At 39.5% G+C, this 25,961-nt stretch overlaps 3 protein-coding genes across 7 annotated transcripts; 1 reads left to right on the top strand and 2 right to left on the bottom strand.

Annotated features, from left to right (window-relative positions):
• LOC124953564 (E3 ubiquitin-protein ligase RNF181) lies at positions 1-1,780 on the bottom strand. Its single transcript, XM_047505097.1, has 2 exons — positions 1,345-1,780; positions 1-1,266 (listed from the first exon to the last, which is right to left on the bottom strand). Exons 1-2 carry the CDS (start codon positions 1,648-1,650, stop codon positions 1,132-1,134), a joined length of 441 nt encoding a protein of 146 aa, XP_047361053.1. The 5' UTR covers positions 1,651-1,780; the 3' UTR covers positions 1-1,131.
• LOC124953563 (carboxypeptidase Q-like) lies at positions 1,245-4,674 on the top strand. 3 transcript variants are annotated; one of them, XM_047505096.1, is made up of 8 exons: positions 1,245-1,394; positions 1,512-2,150; positions 2,350-2,751; positions 2,836-2,986; positions 3,060-3,309; positions 3,417-3,657; positions 3,726-3,908; positions 3,984-4,674. In XM_047505096.1, the coding sequence occupies exons 3-8, from the start codon at positions 2,396-2,398 to the stop codon at positions 4,249-4,251; spliced, it is 1,449 nt and encodes a 482-aa protein (XP_047361052.1). In that variant the 5' UTR covers positions 1,245-1,394; positions 1,512-2,150; positions 2,350-2,395; the 3' UTR covers positions 4,252-4,674. The 3 variants fall into 3 exon arrangements, with proteins under 3 accessions (XP_047361052.1, XP_047361050.1, XP_047361051.1); XM_047505094.1 differs by having other exon boundaries at positions 1,512-2,154; XM_047505095.1 differs by lacking the exon at positions 1,245-1,394 and having other exon boundaries at positions 1,402-2,154.
• On the bottom strand, positions 4,315-25,621 carry LOC124953562 (protein unc-80 homolog). Of its 3 annotated transcripts, none has more exons than XM_047505091.1 (49): positions 25,282-25,618; positions 24,913-25,015; positions 24,772-24,820; positions 24,561-24,587; positions 24,335-24,355; positions 24,101-24,246; positions 23,805-23,952; positions 23,476-23,707; positions 23,293-23,396; positions 23,129-23,212; positions 22,876-22,953; positions 22,675-22,814; positions 22,319-22,567; positions 22,059-22,234; positions 21,794-21,981; positions 21,547-21,689; positions 20,781-20,810; positions 19,523-19,652; positions 19,206-19,397; positions 18,899-19,040; positions 18,428-18,808; positions 17,771-18,372; positions 17,503-17,686; positions 17,242-17,386; positions 16,942-17,051; positions 16,670-16,860; positions 16,365-16,580; positions 15,816-16,221; positions 15,473-15,730; positions 14,867-15,359; positions 14,154-14,787; positions 13,859-14,039; positions 13,522-13,781; positions 13,195-13,443; positions 12,811-13,084; positions 12,420-12,724; positions 11,913-12,338; positions 11,614-11,832; positions 11,388-11,533; positions 10,986-11,322; positions 10,570-10,890; positions 10,233-10,491; positions 9,890-10,099; positions 9,440-9,790; positions 9,059-9,340; positions 8,880-8,975; positions 7,047-7,169; positions 5,614-5,762; positions 4,315-5,489 (listed from the first exon to the last, which is right to left on the bottom strand). In XM_047505091.1, the coding sequence occupies exons 2-49, from the start codon at positions 24,996-24,998 to the stop codon at positions 4,965-4,967; spliced, it is 10,698 nt and encodes a 3,565-aa protein (XP_047361047.1). In that variant the 5' UTR covers positions 24,999-25,015; positions 25,282-25,618; the 3' UTR covers positions 4,315-4,964. The 3 variants fall into 3 exon arrangements, with proteins under 3 accessions (XP_047361047.1, XP_047361049.1, XP_047361048.1); XM_047505093.1 differs by having other exon boundaries at positions 13,522-13,700; positions 17,771-18,354; positions 21,794-21,957; positions 25,282-25,617; XM_047505092.1 differs by lacking the exons at positions 4,315-5,489; positions 5,614-5,762; positions 7,047-7,169; ... (1 more) ...; positions 9,059-9,340; positions 9,440-9,790 and having other exon boundaries at positions 9,959-10,132; positions 25,282-25,621.
• Positions 25,622-25,961: the final 340 nt, after the last annotated feature.

Here is a 25,961-nt window from a genome sequence, read left to right as displayed (position 1 = left end):
TACCATTCAGATAGTTTATTATTAAAGAAACGGTAATCATTATAGGTATATTAACGACATTATTTATATTATTACGCATATTATATAAATAATTAATAAACGAGATACTAACCTTAGGGTGAAGTATTCGCAAATGGAAGAATTTTGGAAAAGGCCGCGTTCAAAAGGAAGAATTTTTTGGCGCGGCGGCGCGTCGTGCCGTTCTCTCGGAAATGGCATTATCGACGAGAATAAAGAAAAAGAAAAAGAAAAAGAAAAAGAAAAAGAAAAAAAAAGAAAAAAAAATAAATTAAAAGAAAAGAAAAGAAAAGAAAAAAAAAAAAAAATAAATAAATAAATAAATAAATCGCCAATTACTTTAACTTTGACAGTACTATTATTTATTTGTATATGCCGAACGATTATGCCGTTTTCAGCGCGACATATTTTGGCGATTCTCTTTGCTGGTATAAAGATTCATATGGTGGTCGCGTTCCAGGGTTTAAAAACGGACAACTATAATAACGGGAGAAAGAGAGAAAGAGAGATAGAGACAATTAAAAAGAAGAAAAAAAGAAAAAAAAAAAAAAGAAAAAAAAAATGAACAAAATAAAAACCAGAAGTTTCTATACTTTTTACGGAGATTGTTATAGTCTAAGCGCACACTGATCAAGGCATTCGTCGCTCGGCAAAACATAATACAATTATTAATATAAAATTTATAACAGAAATAAAATAAATGAAGTTAATAAATATGTACACTGTATAATAAACATTATTTCCTATTAATAATCATTGGCTTTTTATTGGCCACCTTATTTTTAAACTTATACAAATTAATTACTTTCTTACACGACGTCTTCAACGTTATCGTAATATATTTTTTATCAATGAAACACCTTTTGATTTCGTCCCTCGTCTCATAATAAGTACATCATAAATATAATGTAAATAAAAAGAATACTTTTTATGCGACGTAAGAAAAAAGTATTTTCCCCGTGAAGTGAAATTAACCGACCGTCGTAAACGTCACAATCGCAAATATTACCGACGTTAAGAATTATCATAAAAATATCCTTTACTCGTGCACGTTTTTGGAATAACTCGCTAAGATAAATTAATTTGTTGTAGTAAATAAACCGTGTAAATTCGCTACATGAACATAGAATTATGTAAAGTCTCGAGATCTTTTTCCCTTTGTACGGATCTCTTTTTTTCCTTTCTATACATTTCATAGTCTTCGTCATCGGTCGGTAGCTCGTATCTACAGAGCGGACACGAATTCGTCTGAAATTAGAGGTTACAAATTATCCCGATAGTCATCGAAATCCCAATCGTTAGCCCAAAGGTAACGTTGTTGCGTACCTTTTCCAACCACGGAATAATGCAATCCTTGTGAAAAGTGTGACGGCAAGGTAAAGTTTTTACCAAATTACCCATTTCGAATTCTTTTATACAAACGGGACACTGTTTTGATTCGCTCGAAGAAATTTTAATGTCTTCTAGAGTATTCAGTGCTTCTTTCGATGCAGGTGGCGGCAATCTTGCGTCTTGATCGAGCAATCCCCAAATACCTGAATCTCTCAGCAATCGGGCCATATGTATTAGATGATTCGGTGCTTCGCCATCACCCAACGGCGTCCAGCCCATTTCTTCGAAGTAGTCCGACATTTTATTCGAACGCCCTACCGCGATCACCGTGTAATTCTCTAGTTCGATATCTTTCGTGACTGTGACACGGCAAAAGTCTTCGCGATCTTACTGACCGTGCATCTAAACGTCGGTCCATAGATAATTATTATATAGACGCGAATAAATATAGATAACACAGGGAGGAACGGTGATCGTTTTTCAAACTAAATCTATCGTCAAGTTAGACCGGTGCCAAGCTTGGTTGGTAAGGTACCAACAGTCAGCAAACTACTGACGGTCGGGAAGCTATCGATTAAAGGATCTTACATCTTTGATAATAAAATGTCAATTGTATAGTTCGATTAATAGTAGTCGGATGATGCCAAGGGAGGTGCACAGGATTTGTGATCCAATATATCCGGTGAATCACACAGTTCGCTCCAGAGAAAATCAGTAGTATACATTGAGCTCTTGTGGAAAGCGCCTGTCTCCCATTAGTCAGCTCTTTTACGATGTCTTGTTAATACAGGATCATAAAAGTAGGTAGGTAAATAAAACGCAGCGTTAGTTAGCTATCTCTACCTAATTGGCTTCAATTATATATATATATATATATATATATATATATATATATATATATATATATATATATACATATATATATATATACATATATATATATATATATATATATATATACATATATATATATATATGCGCGCGCGCGCGTATTTGCAGATAATTGAATACTTAACACTTGAGAGAGAAGGGCGGAAGAGTTACGATGCGGATTATCGGGAAATGTTTTATCGCTCTTTGCATATTGCTCTTATCGCAAAGAATCGGAAAAGCAGAGACCAAGGATAACGAAGTAGACGAGTGCAGTAGTTTGCCGAGTGATTTAAAAAACGAGATTAAAGCGTATGAACCGTTGGTACATAATATTGTAAACGAAGCTCTCAACGGTACTTTTAAGGGACGAACATGGCAAGAGTTGGCTGATTTTGTAGATAAGTTTGGCCCAAGATTATCCGGCACGCAGATTTTAGAAGATTCGATCGATTATGTTTTAAATAAATCGCAGTCATATAAATTGGAAAATGTTCACGGTGAAATTGTCAAAGTACCTCATTGGGTTAGGTATGTAAAGTAGAGAAAGTTAAGAGAAGAATACAAAGATAAATTCGTTTCATTTCGTTAATTTATTCCGAGGCAACGTTTCAGAGGTTTCGAAGCTGCGACACTTTTACGGCCAAGAAATAAGACCATTTCTATCCTAGGACTAGGATATAGCGTTGGTACTCCGGACGAAGGGATAACAGCTGGTGCTATTGTCGTAAATAGTTTTGCAGAACTCAAAAGTAGAGCAAACGAGGTATTAAATGAAAGAGTTTTCTAAAGGTCGTCCCGATTATAATGACTTAACTATTTTCATGGCTTTCTATCAGGTACCCGGCAAAATAGTCGTATTTAACGAAAAATATGTTTCGTACGGTGAAACGGTGAAATATCGTTCGTCTGGTGCGACGAAAGCTGCTGAATTCGGCGCAGTGGCAGCTCTTATTAGATCGGTGACACCGTTGTCGCTGTACACACCTCACACTGGCATGCAGACGTATGCCAAGAAGGTCACCAAAATTCCAGTGGCTTGTATTACGATCGAGGACGCCACGCTTTTGAGAAGAATGTCGAATAGAGGTAAACAAAGTTACAAGATTATTAATATGCATCGACGAACGTGCGTGTCTATTGACGCAAGTTCGTCGACTCAAGCCCTTCTTCTTAATCTCCGTTTCCTCTTACAGGTGAAAACATAGTAATACGTTTGAAAATGGAAGCAAAAAATCTGCCTTCGAAAGAATCGCGAAATGTCGTGGCCGAACTAACTGGTACCGATAAGCCAGAAGGTGTTGTCGTAGTGTCAGGACATATAGATAGCTGGGACGTTGGCGATGGCGCGATGGACGATGGAGGTGGTGCTTTTATCTCCTGGAATGCTTTACAATTATTGAAACAGCTCAATTATCGACCTCGCAGGACTGTCAGGTAATTAATAAAAAATACATTCTACATATAACAAGCAACAATGTTTTTAAAATAATTCGATACGTTAGGATGATTATGTGGACTGCCGAAGAATTGGGAATAATAGGAGCGCAACATTACATAAAAGAGCACAAAGCTGAAGAAAGAAATTTGCAATTTGTGATGGAATCGGACATTGGAACATTTATTCCTTTGGGTATAGAATATACTGGAACGCCATACGTGGGATGTGTTTTGCGAGAGATTTTGGGGTAAACGATTATCATTATCTTATCTTATTCCATGAATATCGAAACGCTTATCAGAAATTTATCTGTCCATTGAAGACTTATGTCCCCTTTGGGAGAGATGAAAGTGCGGACACCAAATGCCGGACCCGATATAGAGTATTGGATAAAGGCTGGCGTCCCTGGTGGATCTCTTTGGAACAAAAACGATAAATACTTTTACTATCATCACAGTAAAGCGGACACTATGCTGGTGGAAGATCCAGAATCTCTTGACATGGGAACAGCTTTGTTTGCAGCTGTATCTTACGTCTTAGCAGATCTTAGTATCGATCTACCTCGGCACAATTCACTCGGAGATAGTTAAATTTGAATATGCCAGAGTACAAAATACTCTAACAAGGGAGAAAGATAGAAACAAGTTATTATATGCGAATATTTATCAGCAGGTACATACATTCTATCTTTATTCTGAAATGTAACGTCTCCCAAATTGTATGTTGCTTATGTATCTTGTAATACAGCAACAACCCGTACAAACATATTTTAGGCCATTCCAGATGGCCTAATCGTCATTTCCGAGTTCACCGTATCTGTGCGTATATTTTATGAGTATAACAAATACTTGGAGCGTGAAGTACTTGGGCTATTATCGCTCGTATAATTTAAATTGGTCTTTCCGCACAACGGAGAATACATGAAACGTATACGATCTTCCAAATCCTTGTAATCTTTATCTCCTTCTTTCGGAGAAATATATAATGCAATTAAATCAGGTTTTAACTTAAAATTATTTCATACTGATTCCGAGTACATCGTAGATATTTTTCCTACCCGTTCCTGCATTTATTTCTTAACATGTTGATACATTTTCGTTTACTTTTTAAGTTAGAACACCTAAAGAACACCGTCCACTTGAGATATAACATTTGTATTGTACGATCATACAATGATCTCGGATAACTTAACTGATAATAATTTGTCTATTAATGCGCTCATCTTCTTCTTTAACACGTCGTCGTTAGGAGCAAGAGATAAAGCGTTAGGATTAGAACGTCTAAGAAAACAGGTATTTATCATTTATATTAACGTATCCTCGTCCTGATTCGGGAAAACCATAAGAAGAGAATGTTGGGACATAGTTTTCTCGCCGTTACTGCCGTTAATTGAACAATCGGGCGAACTACCGTCAAAGGCCATGTAATTAGTGGTGGTACTACTGGTCGAAGGAATATCGTTTAAATCTGGCGATGCCAGAGGTGGTTGGGCACGAGTATTGTTGACGCTCTCCAGGTGCATGCTATAGGATTCGCGATAACCGGATGTGCTTGAGGTGTCCTCATCCCAAGAAACGTCCGACATTTGGGGATGAAGGTGATGATGGCGATAATGGTGGTGGTAGTTCTGAAGTTGTAACGCGTGGAATTGTTGTTGATCCATATTGTTACCCCTATCACCGTCCGATTGTCGTATAGACAAGCTACGCCTTGAGCGAATCGAGGAAGAGTCAGAAGGTATGCTAAAGACAGAGGGCTCCATTGCTGGAGTCAATGGTGCCTGAACTGTACTATGGTTGCTTGGCATATCCTTTTGTTCTTGCTTCATCTGTTATAAAATAATTTATAGGGATAATTTATCGTGTATTATTTCTTTAGCTTTAAATAATTATCGATAAAGGATCGCTTAATTAATTTCTAATTCTAAATGAATATAATATTATAAATAGTACCTCAACGTGAGATTTTCGACTCTTTCTCAGGCGGAACGTCCTCTTGCTTTGTCCCATGGAGCGTTGCAATCGAGGCCTGTCTGGACGGGACTCGCCTGAGCTGTCTTCGTTCGGACTGCTCGGGCTCAATTGACTCATTACAGTCTCCCCTAACAAGACAGTTACACCAGTTACACCTCTTACATTCGTATCTCCTCGTACGAATCTATGCTACGCTCTATCTACTCATGCTGATGTTGGAATAGATCGTTAAAATATATTTGAGCGTAACAATCGAGATTATGTCAGAATTTTTAATACATGGCATACTAGCTCTAGTTGAGTTATTTATCTCTTGTTAACAGGCATGAATTTTATTAAATCATATTGATTATTTATCTCTATCTTATTTATATACGCGTGACTCTTTGTTTCTTCTTCGATTAAACTTTGTTCACGCAATTTTTCTCGTCAACTAAGAATCGACAGTAAGCGGAAGCACCATGTGCTGAATATGTAACAAAGCCATCATATATATATATATATATATATATATATATATATATATATATAATATTTATATACATATATTTACACGCTCCCACATACACACACACACACACACACACACATGTAGCAAAGAGAGTAAAGAAAAGGTTGAGTCACGTTAAATATCTCCAACAATATTGATAATTATAATCAGTGGCATCAAATAATCCATACACGGGATAGTGATTCATGATATACATGCGTATGAATAAAATTCACAGTTCGCTATATTAAGTTAGGATTAGTGCGGCACGTGTTATATTCTTACTACATTAAAGTTTTATAAGCGATCATTGGAAGAATCACTTTGTTTCTTGAACTTTGGTACTTGAAAAAAGATCTTGTGTTTTTAATTCTTCGTGCTCTACTCTTAATTCTTCTTAGGTTCTATCGTCTTCATGCAAATACATTTTATGTATATATATATATATATATATATATATACAAATGTGCATATATATATACGCACATTTATGTATATATATTTTTTTTTCCCCCTATCTAACACTCTCACGATTAGATTAGATATTACCAAGTATTAGAGCATGTAGATATGTATGTGCAAAGTATCGTTAAGTGCAAAGACATACCTTTTTCTTCGACTATCATCAAAATTGCTTTTGAAAAGGTCTATTTATCTAACAGACAGACAATTAAAAGTTAGAGTACAAGTTACTTGCCTTTGCATAATCAAAATCTTCATGAGGACGTCGAATCGATCGAGAAGATTTATGTTATCGACATATGTCTAAATACAGGATAACTGACGGTATGCAAAATTGGCACTAGTGTATAATTATAATTTGTGCCGTGTCATTATTCAAGGAAAACGGAATCATCATCTCCCGTGCGAATCGCCGGTCTAAAATTTACGTATCAAAATAAAGCAGGGAGATGGGATTTACCTGATGAGTTTCTATACTCTACAGAAGATACAAAGCGCAGTTTTGGCGCCTTTTGATGAAGTAATATAGGATGAGGCTTAACATGGTTACGTTCATCGCTAGTAGAAGATGGTTGGGATCTATCTGAAACATGCCACATCGAACATCTAATATGAGGGGAGAGATGACAAACGAACGAGTCAAGCGATCAATCGCGAATTGAGATATAAAGACTAGACCTTCTAAAGAATCCCAATTTATCGGTAATCCTATCGATTATTAACCGTACCAATCGAATTTTAATGCTAATAAGCCGGGATACTCCACGTCGTTACATACGTAAAACAGAATTTGGGATTATACGACGAAGAAATGTTAAATGACAGACGTGTAAATGGATATTCCCATAAGTAATACCTACGGTGTTGCTTCGATCGCGATTGATTTATAAAGCATGTTTTCGTGTCGTGTGCTTTAAGTAAAGCAATAGGATCGCTTCAAAGCAAGTAATATTGTATATACAAGTATAATTCTTGTCGTTAATAAGAATGACGATAAGCATTCGAGAGTAGGAGAGGGGGGGGGGGCGGGAGAGAGAGAGAGAGAGAGAGAGAGAGAGAGAGAGAGAGAAAACGAAGATGCATTAAGAATATTTGTCACGAATATAATGCAAAATATAATTGATAACATATGCATTTTGATATAGACCCATGTCAGTGATTCGTTAGAAAGAAGAAAGAGAAAGCGCAATAAAGTCGAAGCAACTACGTAGTAGAAAACGGACTACGCAACGATAAATAGGAGATACCAACTGTTGGACATTACCATTGTCTAAATACTGTTATGTAATAAGTTCGGTGAGGTCGAATTTACTATGTAAATTGTCTGATAGAGAGAGAGAGAGAGGGGGGGGGGGGGGGGGGGGGGGGGAGAGAGCAAAAAACAGAGTGATATTTTATAAATTGACTTTGACCGTGAAATGACTTTGGCAACTATCATCATGAAAGCTATAGCGTCGTATAAATAATTATATACACATCGTTACAAGCCGTTTCACGGCAACATTTACCCGGATAGTATTGTATATGAGGTGAAAAGAAAAGAAAGGAAAAGAAAAAGAAATAAAAAGGGAAGCAAGGTATGACAAGATTGCGAAAAATGAAAAGCGTGAATAGAGTTACACATTTTAGCGGGGTATAAATATATAAATCGTAGATCGTATCAGAATTTATTGACTTAGAATCGGTCTGCTTACCTTCGTTCCCTAGCTAGCAATGAAAGGCAACGCAATGATAAATGTGTCAATCATACGACCGAACAGAGAGGCCCAAACGAACGAATTAAATTCGAATGAACATTCGACGAGCCACTCGATATAAGAAAACACTCCTGACGCTTCTTTTCGGGTTGAACTCTTTCTTTTGTCTTTAATTTTGAAGATTCCGTTTTGTTTTTTTTTTTTTTTTTCTGTTTTGTTCGTTTTCTTTTCTTTTCTTTTTCTTTTCTTTTCTTTTTCTTTTCTTTTTTTTTCTTTCTAAAGAGAAAAAGCCTCGTTGCAAGCCTCGCTGTAACGGAGTGAACGTGAAACGATGCGGATTGCCATGAAAAGCTAAACGCTTAGAAATAAAACGGAACCGATCGTACTTGAGAAAACGAAATTTAAACCGCAGTGTTCTATAGACAATGGCTCGATCCAACTGTGGTAAGTGTAATTATCATACTGGCCCGTTATGTTCACGACGTAATGGCTAAATATATTTGCTTGCGGAGGCTTGCGGCTGCATTGATAGAATTCAATACCCGATAATAATATATTAAGGTATCTCGCTCGAAAAAGATATAAAGATGGAATACCTGTGGGTGCTTGTCGTTCGCCATTTAATTCTCCGATGGCCATGTCATTTGTCTCGCGCAATGTCGAAGATCCTATGCTGGCACTCGAAATAGATCCTAGTATTGATAATGGAACGTCAAGTAATAATAAAAAAATTGAGTAGACTGAGTGTCGTTATCAGAAATAAATGGATACGTACCACGAGCAATCTGTGTACCATTCGACGGGGTATATATTTGCATAGGTGCTGATATCTTAACAGCGCTACTCGAGTGGCCCGTTTGTAGAGCGGAATGAGGTATCGATTGAGATACGGCCGAATGAGATATCGGAGTTTCCGCTGGGGTCCGATTCATGTGAGTTCGAGATCCCAAATCGCCGGTTAATAGTTCAATCAGTAAAGATGGTCTCTGTGTACGAGGTTGACCCTCGGTCGCATGCATATCCGCGACGCTTCGTTTTGGCTCCGGTTGTAGTTCATCTGGATATGTACGCATGTCGATAATACGATCGATTATGATTTATACAGCTCGTATCATTTAAACGATTGAAAATTACGATATGTTTATATGTTACGAACCGAATCGCCGATTTTCTATTTCCTCTTTCAAATCCTTCAGCTCGTGAATTAGATCTGTCAGGAGAGTTCCACGAGATTTAGGCACGGTCGTAGCATTGCCGTTGATTTTCTCACGTATGATACTATGCATAGTTCTTTCGTGATCGGAAATAGGCGTTTGACCAACCTTGTGGACAATGAATGGCAACATTTGGATATATAGGGCCGTCCGGTGAGTAACGACGAATTCTATAAAGTTCCACAAGTATATGGAAGCCTCATTTCGTTTGTTTAGCAAGCGCATGGTACGCAAGATCTTTGGCCATTCGATCTTCAATTCAGTTTCAAAGCATATTGTCATAATCTTAAGGGCTACGATAATGAAACATAATGATCAATGATGTACTGCCATCGGATATATAAATTTTTCAAGTTTTTAATCAAAGCCGCGATCGATATTGTTTACCTCACCTAAGAAGGCAACCTGATACAAAGTTAATGACGTTTTAGTTAACGTTTTCGAATCTCTTGCTGCAAACGTTAAACTACCGGGTCTTGCATCCGTAGTGGTTTTTAACGTCTGAACGGTTAATGGTATTGTCTTCGTAGTCGGAGGCCATAGGGTATTCAGTACCGCTGTTAACGCAAAACTTATATCCGTCTGTCTCAATTTTGGAACATCTGGGAAGGATCGTTAAAGACGAATGTTCCTTACTATTCGTTCCAATCCAAGAAAAAGATTAAAACATTCGTGCAGACACACGTATGTATATATATATATATATATACACGACACATATTGTGTCGTTTTTACCTTTTCGCCCGGTTCCAACGCGCAAGAATAATGGTATCAATAGATTGAGTAGCATATTCTCCGTCTTTGTCTGATTGGAAAACATAGCTTGGCCGTTACAAACATTTTCCAAAGAATAACCCTCGCCAAGAGAAATCACATGTAACGCTATTAGACGTAAGACAGTTGAACAAAAATATTGCGGGGGTATTTTACTCATTAAAGCGGCCGATGATGCAGAGGTTACGTCTTCGGCAGGAGTATCGCCGATAATTAGAGACTGTAAATTTATAATCATAAATAAGTCGGCAATACTTTCGACGATCAATATTATTCTCGTTAATTCATTTAGTACCACCTGACATGTACTCAGTAGAGTTTTCAAATATTGAAAGTGCGCTATATAGGGGCACCTTGCGAGGGTCTCATAAACGCCTTTCAAAAGATCGCTGGCCGCGGTCCAGTCGGTATTTCGTCTGATCGACGCCTTTTTATGTATCTTGCTGAAGGTCTTGTCAAGTCTACGTAAAATAATTGTCAATGCTGGTCTCATGTCGTCGTTTGACCATTCGGTGGATGGTAAAACGTCGTTCATGTATCTCCTTAAACCACGGCATCCCATCGTTCCAGAATCGTAAGGGGAAATTTTTAAAAGGCTATGGGCAATATCAGCTAATCGCTATAAGACAAAGGTTTCGATTTAGGTTATTCAAAAGGCCATTTTCACGCTTTAAATGATACCTCCTGTTAAATACGGGATAAGCTTTTACATACCACGTGACATTTTGAGTCGAGTAACTCGATCGTTTTACCATCTTGAGACTTTTTATTCAACTCGGTCAAGCGTACGGAAGAACGGGCAACGAATTCGCTCACCATATTGAGTAAAGTATCGCGCGGTCTCCTAAATTCATTTTTATGCGAACTCTCGGCATCGTCGTCGCGATCGTAGAAATTTCGCACTTTCGAATGTTCGATGTGGGCTTGGCCCTTTGTGGGATGCGTTTCGTCCTCAAAATCTACGCAACCCGGCGAGTAAGGACCTTTACCATAATTTCTTTGACTGGATCCCTTGTGTTCGGGGCTTGACTTTTGTGGTCCGTTGTAATATCTGGGGAGGAGGGTGTTGCAGAAAAAACAGAAAATAGTTGCTGCTTGTACTTACTTAGTACTTACTTAGTTAGTGCCTCCGAATTATTAACCAACGTTTTAACCGCTATAGCCAATTGATTAATTATTTCTTTTTCGGTTTTTCCTTCCTTGTTGTAAGTAGGAGATTGAATTTGTTGGACGTAACACGGCAATATTGCTTCTAATATTATCTACGAATAAAATGTCAGATCGATACGCTTCGATTTAATCAATTCGTTAAAATATCATCGATTCGATAATATTCCCTTACAAGCATTTGTTGTCCCCGAATGGAGTCCGCGGCATAAGCAATAACCATGACACAGAGTGATATGCAATCTAGTACAGTAACCATTTCATTCTCGTCGTGATAACAAAAGTCAATAGCTTTTAAAGGCTTCTCTTCCTTGACAAGTTCTCCGATATTTAAAGGATCGGGCGATGGCGTTTCCAAACTCAATAAAAGGTTGAACAGACACGTCGAGGGTACCTATGAAATTAACGATCATCTCCAATCCTTATAATTGTTATATGGAAAAGAATTTACAACGTAACATTAATAAAAATTACTTTGTGAGCTTCTCCGTGGACACTTGTCTCGTCGGTATCCAATATCGTCGATACGCTTCCAAACATTTGAAGGATAAACGGTTTTCTGTTCATCAAGTAAAATTGCTTAACGGCGTATTCTACCGTAGTTGTTACCAATTTGTTAGCTTGATGAGTCGCGTACAATTGCAGCAACGTTGGCATTATCAAGAGATAGCCATTTGTTGAAAATATATTTTTAAAATTATGCGCGGCATTTATGTAGGTGGCGATAACGTATCGTAAAATGCACGAGTCCTCGCTATGAAGGATAACGGCGCCGTTTAACACGTTGAGGAATAAATGGATGTCCCCGGAGTAAGCAAAGTTCCCGGCCATTGCCTCGAACATCCTGGCTATCAGTCTAACCCACATGAATTTGTGCATCACGTCTAATCCAAGTAGCTCCTGTCAACGTAATTACGCTTATTAAAATTATAGAAGAACGCATAACTTTCATTGTTGATCATAAAAATATATTTTACATACTCTGCCTATCTCACCACCCTTATAAAGATCCAAATCTGCTTCCAAAGCTTTTCTAGGAAACGATGGTAATTTCATAAGTTCCTCGTGCAGAAATACGACTCTTTGTACGACCATGTCAACGTTCTTCAATATTGCCCATGTCAATAGAACTTTACCAATTTCGACGAACTTGTGAACAAGCTCTTGTCGCTGAAGCGCATTAAATGCATCTTCTGGTTTCATATGAACCAATTCAATTTGTGGATACTGAGATCTTTTAAAAAAGTAATAATCCCGAACGTACGACGATGGATTGTGTATCTGATCTAGAAATATGTAAGACGTTCAAAAATGCCGAAAATTAATTGTTATTTCAATACACATGTTATATTCAATAATAATATATCTTTACGTGTTTTATAATCTACAAGGAAGTATTCTTTGTGCTTTGGCTCTTCGATTCCAAAAAAATCCAACGATTCCCGGAGTATCTGACAAAACTGTGTGTCTTCCTGTACCGGAAATTGGGACGGTATACCAGTAGCGTCAGGATCCTGGGGACCGTGAACAATAATCTTTTTTGCCGAAGGAACGTTTGCGGTTAGCAAAATCGAAGCGTCGCATTGTTCTTTGCGAAGGATTTGTTTGAGATCTTTGAACATTATACCGTGTACACTGTGGACGACCTGTACACAGAGCGATATATACATATACACACACACACACACACACACACACATATATATATATATATATATATATACGCACACACACACGCGCGCGCGCGGTAACGTACCATCCATAAAATAGATAGAGCAGTGCCGATCAATTTCTGGCCTTCCTCGTGAGGTGAACGAACGTAGAACATCACATAACCTATAATGTAATTGTACAAAGCAAACGCTGCTTGCTGCGGTAGCTTTGGGACAAATCTAATAAGATGTCGTAGAATTTTAAACATCAATTCTTGCTTATCCCTTGTAAGGCGTTCCAAAACGTAACGAAGGAAGAGCGCACTATCTTCTACAAGACATCCCCAGATCACCTAATAATTATAAACCTTTTAATCGTTATATTTCGCTGGAATAATACGAACGAATGAATTCATTTCTAAGGATAATACCTGATACGCAACTTCATAAACAGCGTTCCCATCGTCGGACACGGCGGCGTTATCCAATAAATTTATTATTTGAACGATAGCGGAACACAAAGAGGATGGAAACAATGACAGAGCTGATTGACCATGATGCTGAGTATTTCTTGGCATCGCCTCAGCACCGTCCTCATCTCCAACGTTACCTAACAACGTTACCGCATAACCCCTTACATACGCGTAATTTACATGTAAGGAGAGGAAAATGCAGGGCGACATATCTATGTCTAATTAAAAATTATCATACAATATGTATATATATATATATATATATATATATATACATATATTTACATATACGTACCTTCGTCATGATCATCCCCCACCGGACTAGGTTCGTAGGCTGCTTGAACGGTAATCGGTATCGTTGTTATCAGAAAATTTTCCCTTTCCTCTCTCTTCTTATCGTCTTGCGCCTGTAGAGCTTTCTTTATTAACTCGGTCTGCTGTTTCTTTCGTGTTTTAGTCGCCGTAACCAATGATCTCTGTTATATCGAAAGCACAAAGGCATTGAATATAAAGAGGTATCGGGAAATGATAAGTCGATGGAAATTTTGTGAAATATTTCATCGGACTGCCATTATATACAATGGACCTACGTGACGCTCCTGATTGATGGTGACCTCTTCGACCTTCGTTTTAACTTGAGGCATCCAAGGTGGATCGACAACTGGTAAAGACTCAATTCCAATTTTCGGAGATGGCAAGGTAAATTCTATCCCTGGCGGTGGAACTTTGAAAGTCATATGGGCCGCCTCTTCCATTCTAGGCCAGACCTGATAACGCAATTTCCACAATACTTGAAATCTCAATATAGCATTTATTCGCACCGACGAATTACTGTGTTGAAGACCATTGTTCATTATTTCGCTGGCCTGATTCGGCGCTCTTACAGCCGCTACTATAAAAAGGGACGCAGCGGAAGCCGCCACTTCTTGATTGGATTCCAAAAGGAGTTCCCACGCGACCGGTAGAACGTCGACAAACAGATCTTCGGTCATAACAACCGCACCTTTTACCAGAGTCGCTATAGGGGCGTGAAAAGCATTTTTTACTTGTGTCTTAATGTACTTCAGGATCGGTGGTGTCTCAGCTTCGGCATCTCCTTTTCCCTTGATATTTTTCGACGATTCCTTCCCTTTATCCCCAGAGTCTTGATCCGCCAGGTCCTTAGACGAGTCCCTTTGATACAATCGACCCGACTGTGATCCCGACTCGAGATTCTTCTCGATTCTTAAAACGTAACGCACCCTTATTTAACTCGCCGTACACCATCGATTTTATTTTTTACAATGACGAAATTAAAACTCACTTGTACTTCCGTCCTACGCTGTCTTTTCTTTTGACGGGCGACACTTGGGTGCTAGTCTGCTCGGATACCTTGCGGCTTCGTTTCTCTTTCTTGCCGTCCTCTTTTTTCTCGGTATCGATGTCGAACATACCCGTACCATTGAGTATCCCAAATTCCTCGCCGTAAATCTTCCTTACGGATTTGATCAGTCTGCTGCTGGCACGCATTTGACGGCGATGGCAAAATGGATGGCAAAAGTTTTGATGGGAGCAATAAAAATTAAAAGAATTCGAAACTTGCACGAGCACCTTCATCCAAGGAAAATTTTTATTGGTTTCGTCTGTTTCATTACTGTCGCTAGGGCTTTCCGGGGGCTGATCGTCGCTTAAAATACCGGGTGACTCCTCCCCGCTGACCTCTCCGCCTAAACCACCGGGCTCGGAGGTGTCGCTTCTGTCGGACAATGAACTCACTTTTCTCTTCGATTGTATCGAATCGGCCCGTTTAACCGTATCTACGTAAACGGAAACGTCGCGTCAGCCAATTTTTTTGCTCCTTCCTGTTCGTCGAAAAAAAAAAAAAAAACTGCGATTGTTAAATTCACCCCGAAAAAGTGAATTGCCTTACATGCTTCGCACTCGGTGTCCTTGCCCTCTTTGGTCCCACGGCGTAGTTTTAAGCTCCTCTTCTTAAATGAACCAGTAGTGGTACCCCCGGTACCACGGCGCAATAAAAATGGCTTACCCTGTGGCGCCTGAGACCGCTTGCCCTTATCCTTATCAACAACGTTCGGTCCTTCCTCACCCTGAATCGTCACTGTAGATTTGCTACTTCCTTCCGACTCGTTGTCAGGCTCATAAAGAACGAAGCTGATCTTGCGTTCGGCTGATAACATCGAAAACAAGGTCGTAACGTTCTATGCTTATACTTATACTTGTTAAATAGACGTCAAAAAGCACGTTGAACTCACCGGTCACTTCGCGATCGCCAGCTATCGATTGAAGACTTTGGGCGGACGTTTGAGAGTGGCCCATCGACGAGAGGGCTACGCTCCATCTTCGATTTGCCTCTTTGCTATGCATTCGCTCCCAAGGTGGCGGTCGTTCCTTCGTTAATAGCTTATTGGACTTTGGTAACGTCTGATAGGTTTCCCTAAGAAAGGCCGTTACCTCCAATAGAAGTATACAAGCGACAAGGCGCAATGCCACAGGACACTGCGATCCATAGCTATTTATGCTAGCTTCGTCAAGGAAATCCTCCTCTTCGTCTTCGATGATTAAATCGCGTTGCTTGTTTTCATCGGAAACCATTGCTATTACCTGATCGACATTCTGCTTTTCCTCGATCAATAATTCCTCCAGTCTCGCGCCTATTGCCTGTTAAAAATTATCCTATCAATATGTCACTATGCTACAAAGTTCTTCTCATTCATTCGTTGGTAATACGACAATATCCTAATATTATATATCGAAATATTATATCGAATTAAACGTCCAATTGTACAAATCGAGAGAGAGACCTCCGCCCACTGATAAAATAATTTTCCCGCTGTTCTCTGGAGTACGTGGATTCGCCTAAGTGCTGACGATGCATTACGATTATTAATTGGCACCGACGGTCGGAACATGGGAAAGTTCAATTTCATCCACGTTGGCCAATGCCCTTTGTTACACTGATGAACGAGGTGGGCGCATTCCAATATCAAACAGGCACGGGCGACTACTGGCGCGTAAGGCTAAATCAAGAAATAAAGTGATAATAATTGTTCTTAATCTTTCTTATTACTATCTCCTATATATAATCTTATTACTATGATTATCTTACTAGGTCCAATATAGCTGCCATCAAATGGTGATCGGGTACGGAGCCAGGTTGGCACGTTTCCAATAGGAAAGAAAACCTCAGCATCCCGTCGTAGATGGCCGTGCGAGGTACTAATCTTCTTTCTTTCAAAACGACAAATTCTGATTCCCTCGAAGCTTCGCCCAATTCCATGGAATTTCTTCTGCTAAAATCTATTCGCGGGAATAGGCTTTCGTTTCAGTTTCATATTTTGTGGAAGAATAAAAAGAAAAAGATTAAAGAGAAGTGCTCACAGATACCGGTTGGCTCTTCTAAACTTTCCTTTTTCTTGCTCTTACCAAAACCGATTTTATTCCATTGATCTTCCATTCGGCGCCTTGCCTTTTGTAGGGTATGTCCAACCCTACATATTAAAGGTTCAGCTCATTTTTTCTTTTCTCTTTTTTTCTTTTTTCTTTTTTTTTTTCTTTTTTTTTCTTTTTTTTTCTTTTTTTTTTTTTTTTTTTTTTTTTTTCCAATGATAACTCTTACTTACTTAGGCCTCTCTCTCTCCCTCTCTCTCCTTCGTTGAAATATATTTTCAAGATGCTTACCCGCGACTAGTTCGTGACGTATTACGGTGATGCCCGTAATAATGTAGACTCGGTTGTCTTACGAAACTACCGTCCGTGGGTGACTCGCTGCTTTCATGACTGTCCGTGGAATCTGTCCTACCGTACTCCTTTCGAAACCAATTCACTGTTAACCAAATCAAGCTCGTTGTTAACGAAAAGAGAAAGATTTCTCTTCTGAGAAATAGGAAAAGAAAAAAAGAAGAAAAAAAGAAGAAAAAATAGAAAATCGGTGTAACTGACCGATACCACCGATTTGAAAGCGAGTTGACTTTCGTATTTTTCCTGATCCTAAACAGGATTCTCCGATTCCTAAGTTGCGTTCGCTCTGTCTAGGCGTCAATACGTGCTGTTTCTTACGCAAATTCCCCAATGGGCTCTGGCTTATTTTCGTATTCTCCTCGTTCAATTCAGTTTCAAGTAGGCTCTGCAGAGAGATCCGGGAAAAAAGAATCTATATCGAATGAATTAAAGGAATTAAACGCAGCGATGATAGAAACGCGAAACCTACTGCGCAAGTCGAGGAAGTACTCCTCTTCTTGAAAAGAAATTTTCTGGTGCCTCTGTCGTCTACCGTGTAACAGGTATCGCCACCAATATCCGCGTGCTCCTCCAAATCGGATTGGTGTATGTGCCTGATGACGCGTGTTGTTTGAACCTTGCTATTGCAACGCTTGTTGGGACGATCGGTGGAATCTAAAATGCCGCTCAAGGCCACACGCCGAAATATACCACCGTGAGCCTCCTTAACATAAGTCATGAATTGCCTCAGATCGCAATAAACCCCAATATTTTCTTGGGACTTTAATTCTTTCGTAGAGTTTACGAAGCGAGTAACGAGGGTCTTGAAAACGCAATTCATTATTTGGCCCTCGATTCCGCGAACGCCGTGGCTACCTGTCCCGTAGGATGCGTTTACCGATGCGATATTTGTACTTCCTGCAGTTGTCGTCGTTCCTGTTGTGTGAGGCGCAGTAGTCGCGGTAGTACCAACGTTACTACAAACGGTGCCGCCCATCATACCGGCGCCAAAATTCGTCGCGTACCCACCTTGAGATGCCGCGTCCGGTGACTTGTTGGAGCCTCGTTTCTGATCTATTAAGCATTTTATAACTGATCAGCGATACTCGAAGGAGTATCCTTCTCTCTTCTCTTTGAATTTACTCACTCAGCGGAGATAACAAGGAAGTTGGATCGACGCAGAAGCCAACGTAAGCATGAAAAAAGTCTAGGATTTCCGTGATCGGTTGTTCGCGTATCATTGTCTTGAGGAACTTGGAAAATTGCTTGAAACTCGCTCGATGTAATTTTCCCAATATCGTTTGTCCCTGAGAACGACAAAAGTCCGCGTGTGGTCCGTGTATTCCCTCGGAGCATCCGTGCGGGCAACCCAAATGCTTCAGTACTCTGATAACGCAGTTCATTAAAAGATTATGGGCGGTTGGTTTGTGGTTCCCATCGGAATCGTGCCTACGATCTTGTTCGTTCGTCGTTGAGGGAGAGTCCTGCCTTCGTACGGATTCCGTTTTCTCCATTCCCGTGCCCGAACCTAACGATACGATATTATCATTATTGTCGACGACATTTCTTTTCTTTCATTTTATTTTCTACGGACACGGAGATGTATTTTATATCGTACCGGGATTACTACCCATAGACTCGTCTCTAAGACATTGCTTCATCACTCCCATGTCCATTAAGAGTTCAACGAGGTTTAAAATATTTTCGCAGACGCGAACCGTGCAACAGGTATTGTCACGCAATGCGATCGAATTAACGGCCTGAAAAAAAAAAAAAAAAAAAAAAAAAAAAAAAGAAAAAAAAAAAAAAAAAAGAAGAAGAAGAAGATGAAAAATAAAAGGGCGATAGTTTTTTCTCCCAATTAATTATCAATATTTATAATTGTATGCCAAAGTATGTGGAAATTTTAATCTCGGCGCTTTTACCTTCAAGACCACTTGGTAATCGATGTCACCCTCTTTAGTGATGTAACAACCTGAACCAGGAGCTTCTGGCACCTCGTCGCTCATATAAGTTATATTAGAATCCGTTTGAGATCTCGTTAGGCTAGGCTTTCTCTCAAAGTCCAATTTCCCACCTTGCATACCGATAGCATCCAATTGACTGTCGATCGATCCCTTTTCGAAATAATTAATATAAATGTGGATGTATCACAAAATCCATTACGTTATTGAAAATGTTATATAAAGTGTAGTAGATTTAACCGACGAGAGAGGAAGAGAACAAGTTGCATGATTCTTACCTGACGTTTCATATAATCTGGTGACGGAGTAGGCGTGTGTTCCGTGACGGTGATGATAGGGTTTGGTGCGGTGTAGGATTGACTATAAAATCGACCTTGTTTCCTCTCGATACGCGTGTCACCAATGTACCTAGGTGATTTAGGATCGATCAGAAAGTTATCGCGATAAAAATATTTCGTATTACCCCATGCCACACTTGCCAAAAACGAGAGCCCTAATCAAGCACTACAACCTTAATCTACTATCGTGTGCCTCTTATTCCGCGAAGCATGCTCGACATTCTTTTCACTTTTTTTCATTCTTTCCTTCTTTCCTTCTTTCTTATCCATTTATTCCTCTTTCTTTTCTTCCTTTTTTTACATTTAATCTCATTATCTCATTATTGCTCCAAATTCGATAAAAGTGATTTCAGACTACGCAAGTGCTATAAATTACCTGTTTGTTCAATAAAATTGAATAATACACATCTCGACAAACTTTCTGATCGAATTTGAAGCAACGTCGATTCGATCATCTAATTGCATGCACTAGTATGTACAAATTGCCATTTATTTATAAATTAAAATTAAATGGTAAAACCATTTCTTTTTCTTTTTTTTTCTTTTTTCCTCTATTTAAACGTACAACGTAGCGTATAACGTGGCGACAAATGCATAGTATGGCGGTAAATTTGCAAAAGCGCGATCATCAGTGATGCTTTCTGTTGGCTGTTGGATAGCGAGTATCTTTTTTTTCTTTTTTCTTTTTCACAAAAAATGGACGTCAGCTTCGCGTTACACGCACTGTGCACTAGGGGAATGAGAATATCTATAATCAAAAATGCTTTGTCGTTTCTGTTGTGTAAGCGAATAGTGTGGAACTAAAAATTGATAATTTTATGTAGGTGTGTTCAGTGTGCGGCAGACAACCCTCATCCCCCGCCCCCGCCCTCCCCCGGCCCCGGGAATCAAGAGACCGAGAGACCAAAACTATGTACGAAAGGGCACACGATAGTGAGAGACAGGCAGACAGACAGTGAGAGAGAGAGAGAGAGAGAGAGAGAGAGAGAGAGAGAGAGAGGGAGAGAGAAGTAAAGGGGCGTGATGCATTGTCTCGAATACCAGGTAAAAGTGCTGATGTGCGAGTTTGTTTCTTATTTTGTGTGACTATGTTTCAGGGATAACTGTGCGCCCTACCGGAAGCGAGAAGCTCGTAAAAGAAGCAGTGTGAACCGAACTGGCAGTACGTAACTTCCTCCGAGTGACGTTGATGACTTACCCTCCCGCGGTCAGCTCGTTAATCAAGCAGCTGAGCACGAGTTCGGGGGTGAAAGGGCGAACGAGAGAGAGAGAGAGAGAGAAAAGAGACACATACAGAGAAAGACATTACGCACAAGTTCTTACGATAGGCTTATCAATATGTAAGCACTGATTTTATAGGACTCTTGACCGCTTGTCATTCGGTCGTATGAGCCCTTCAGCTTTAGGGTATAAGAATTGTTTCAATCATTAATTAAAACTAATCAGATTCAATTATTTTCTCATGTCAAGTTGTATCTTACGATATTATCCCACTTTTATACATGATCTTTCAAAAACAACAATCGAATACCCAATGCTGATCATAGTCTACATGAAATAATTACTGTCGCTCTAACGAAACGCTTATCTTTTTTGCAAACAGCCTAAGCGCAACGAAAAGTCCTTTCTTTCCGCTAGGACATTATTAACTCGAATCTTTTAATATTTTATCCTAGTCTACGCAGTACATACATACATACATAGATACATACATACATACATACATACATACATACAACGCTATAATGGTACTATAATGTTTTGAGAAAATATACGTGTGAGAAAATTGTTAGATAGTGTTATTAGAAACAAATGCCTACCTATATATGCATGTATAATATATACCGTATATACGTATGGACCAACGAGTAAAGTCAAAAGTTAAAGAGAGAAAAATCGTATAAAATACAATAGAAGGAACGAAAATCTAGAGTCTTTAGAAGCACGCAAATAGCTAAGCCTACCTCAAACTTGGCATGCTCTTTCCTTTAATTAAATTAGTTGGATGCTTTATATGATCGACGTCTTTCGCTTCGAAGATTTTCGAACTCGTTGATGTTGGTCTCGTCAAGTGGTCGTCACCCGTATCAAGGCTCCTGTGACATTCCTGATACATGAAAAAAGAGAATGAAAGTACATTGTGTGCGTGCGTGCGTGTGCTTGTGTGTGTGTGTGTGTGTACGACCCTCGAAAAAAGGGATTTAAGATTACCTGTTCGAATAGCATCTTGTGCTCTTCCTGACCAATCTTTTCAAGGGCTTTCTCCGATTTTGACAATATCTTTGTCTCGACGAAAGCTTTGAGATCGGCCATTTTCATACGTTTTTTCGTCTTTTCGCTAGCACGTCTCGTATGGCTTGACTCTCCGTCGTGACCTTTGCAAGTTAGGCACGGTAATTCTGAAAATGTCCCGAACTCTGTACGATAATGGATAAGCGTAGAGGAACGAACTGCCATGTTAGTCTTTTATATATACCCGCCAGCAAAGAAACATCTCGTACTTCTGGAATCTCTATGAAATCTTTCGAAACGTCTTTCTTTTTGCTCTCGGGACTCTGATAAATAGAGACCTCGATCTTTGGTATTGGCAAGGAGTTACTACGTCGACGAGGCATCTGTTGCACCGAACTCTCCTCATTTATCCTACGCAATCTGCGGTGCAAATAGTTTTTAAGTCATTCATAAATTTTCTCTTTAGCTAGAATATGAAACCGTCAATGATATATTATAACAGACCGATGATATAAAAACTGCAAGGCCCAATATACTCCTTCTTCTTGCCATTGAGATACGAAGAGACATCTAAGAACAGCTACGTCGAGAAACGTTGCTGCCCGAATATCAACCTCGAGAATATGATCAGCCGTCTGACCTGACGTATCGGACGGCGAGCTTTGATGTTGACCCGACGTTTTTGAATTACTTTTCTCTTTTTCCGCCTCTTTCTCCGTCTTAGATGCCTTTTCTTCTTTCTCCTTTTCCGTACTGCAAATGTTATATCGCCCTCTTATTTCATCCAAAGATTAACCGAGAATATTAATTTTAATATTTATCGAATAATTAATACAATATTATTATCGAAAAGTATAAACCTCGCTCTTTGAGAGGGCTTCCTGTAATATTGCCTGCAACTATCCAATCCGGAAATTGCTGTTACTTTCTCTATCGTAAGGGTAGATTTCGATGAACCGATACTTCTACCCATGGCAACGTGAAATATGCTGGTTTCATCCTGCGTCGGTAACAGACATATTTTATCTCGCAAAACTTTAATTGCGATTTAATTAACTCACGGCGAATATAGTTGACACTTCTTTTACCCCGTCGATTCCTCTATCGGACTCGCCCAGTGACGACAATCTGAATATAACCTAGGGATATAGAGAAAGAAAAAAAAAAAAAACAAAAAACAAAAAAAACAAAGAGAAGGAGTGAGAGTTTGATATGCTTTAGAAAAGAAAACAAAAAAAAAAAAGAAAACGTAATAAAAAAGAAACATCTGTGGATGCATCAGAGAGGCAGCAAAGAGTGATATGTTTCATTTACCACGTGTTCATCTTCGGCACCTGAATTCTCTTCGGGTATTGTTTCCGGAAATGCAGTATCCTTTGGCGAAGATACCCAAGGACTCTATCGAAAAGCAAACATTCTTGTTTTCGTTCCTTAATAATTACATAAGTATGATAATCTGTTTATCGGCCAAAACTTACTTCCTCGTCCTGCTTTTTCTCCACACTCTGAGAAACATTCTGAGAAATATTATTCTGATCGGTCAACGTATTAACCACCGATTGACTGAGTGGGCTCTCGCTGTCTGCAATTAGAAGACGTTATTACATATCGGTTAAATAGGGTAAGGAATTTTGTTCGTGTCGTTGATCGTGTCGACTCACTTCCACCGACGAAAACATCGTCCGGCATTTGATGATGTTGAACGAATTTAAAAGAACGATTCCACAATACACGAGGCTTTACCCGGCAATGGGCCGTGAAGCAGGGTGTATCGGGATGCCGACATTCGTACATCGCAGTCCATATCTTTAAACCGTTTTCCAGTCGCAAATTTGTCTTGAAATCGATGTCCTTTAAATAATTGCAGAGCGGAGCGAAGAGATAGACGAACAGCTGGAAGAAAATCGTAAACAAATCGTGTCCGTCGTTCCATTAGTAATGGCATGAAACGAAAGTAACGATTTTGAGTAAGCGCTTGATTGTGCCTCACCGTCATCGTCGGTATCGAGAATAAATAATGGAAAGGATTTCCTGAATCGACGTCGGGTTCGGCACATTCCTCGGCGGCATCAAGTAAGATCCAATGAAGGATATAAAGAAGTGTCGTTTCCATTGCACCGAGACTTTGAAGATCCTTCCTTAAAGAGCAACGATAAGAAAGGAGCGTTTGCGTGAGAAGCGGTGCCAAGTGTAATGCCAGTGTGACCGTTAAAAAAGAGATGCGCAGGGAGGGGAAGGGGGTGGGGAGAGAGAAAAGGAAAAATGTACGAGGACGAAAGTGCTCACCTATTGTGCAAAAGATTGGCTGTCGCGTGGAGAACGTATGGTAGTGCTGCCTGAATCAAACGCCAACGTGGCATCGCGCCCAATATTATGCTCAAAGACGGCGTCAGATCATTGTGGAGATTTTGGACCAACACTTTCTCTAGAGACTACGCGAGTAGGAATAAGCGCCGTACGAGATAAACTTTTATTCTTGTCGGAAGAACTCATTTGAAATTTTCATTTCAACATACTGACCGTGCAGGCTTCCTTCATCTCCTGATTATATATATACATATATATATATATATATACATATATATATATATATACATATATATACACACGTATATATAAAAAAAGAGGCAAGGAAGAGCAATTAATATTGATTGATTGATTGATTGATTGATCGATCGATCGATCGATCGATCGATTGATTCAACATTTATTATATTAATTTGAATGGGTCTCTTAGTGAACTTACGTGATGGCCTGGCACGTGTTGACAGAACTGAAGTTAGAGATGGCCACGAGCAGGGGTGGCCGCGTGAAAAGAATTGAAAAAGAAAGAAGAAAAGAGATCAAACCGGGGAACTTATTGTTACCTTATCTAAGATAATTGTTCCATGACTCGTTCAATATCTAAAATAAGATCTATCTAATTTTTTGATAAGCTTTCGATCGAAAAATATTACCGTGCAGGATGCTTCATGTAATTTTCCAAGTTTCATTCGTATGAAAGGCCTAGAACGTTGCATCTATTTAAGGAATTTCTCCTCGAGCAAGATCCATTTTCTTTTTCATCTCGGGATAAGAAAGTTAAAGCGTTATCGTACCTTAACTGTCGCCAGAGGAACATCTGCACTGGAATAGGTAGAGTATGCTCATTGAGGCTCCCATTGATGGATCTACGTCTTTCCATATTATTCTTGGAGTAACCTGTAAAACGTGTTTACGTTTTGCGTAACGGACTACGTCTACGGCACACGTACTGCTAATAGAAAATCGATCAATCCCGTCGGCATGACTTTCACACCATCGTCACGTGTATATATGTACCATTCGACGATATCTCTTTCAATCATTTTCCAATTTACAACGTAAATATTCGAATGACTTAGCGCCTATTGCCTATTCGATCGCAATCATTTCTATGGGTTTATCCCCTATATTACGGAATATACGCCTAATAGAAAGTTACGTACCTAAATTATTGGGAAATATGAAGGATGTACGTAGATGAACGATCACTTAAATATTCTTTTTATCGTTTGGAAAATCCGCGCCCGATGGATATATTAACGGAGCTTTTACGCATTGACCAAAGGATTAGCACGGATAACGGAGAAGGCACTATCGTAAGGTAAATGTTGATAGGCAGGATGATGACAGGCGCGATAAGCCAGGAGCAAAGTTATCAGAGGTATATCACGTGCCAGTCTTTTAGCCTACTTTGCATGACACACTTGGGTGATTTTCATTTAGACAGATAACACGAAGACCGGAGGGTGATGCACCACGACGCCAGGATCGTGACTAACTGAGAGGCGTGGAGGGACGTTACGTACGCCGTGGAAACGATGGGAATGTGTGCGCGCGCGACTCTCGGAAAATCCAATGCGCCGGTCGTTTCATCGATCAGCCCAGGAATCTGCTCGCTGGACCACCCCTACTCTCTTAAGAGGATGGGTCGGGGTCGGTCGACACCACCACCCACCCGTACCTTACCAACTCTAGACGCAACCCATTTTACCCACCTAGCGTGCGCTTTATTACCATCTTAAATATTCCTTCGTTTTCATTTATACGAGCGACTTTAACATTATCCTTCAACGCAATCCTATCAACAATACGGATCTAAACGGGACTTAACGAATCGAAAGTT

This window comes from Vespa velutina, chromosome 12 (genome assembly GCF_912470025.1).
Source record: "Vespa velutina chromosome 12, iVesVel2.1, whole genome shotgun sequence".
NCBI lineage: Eukaryota > Metazoa > Arthropoda > Insecta > Hymenoptera > Vespidae > Vespa > Vespa velutina.
The sequence above is the reverse complement of the archived record's forward strand: the minus strand, read 5'-3'. Positions and strand labels throughout refer to the sequence as shown.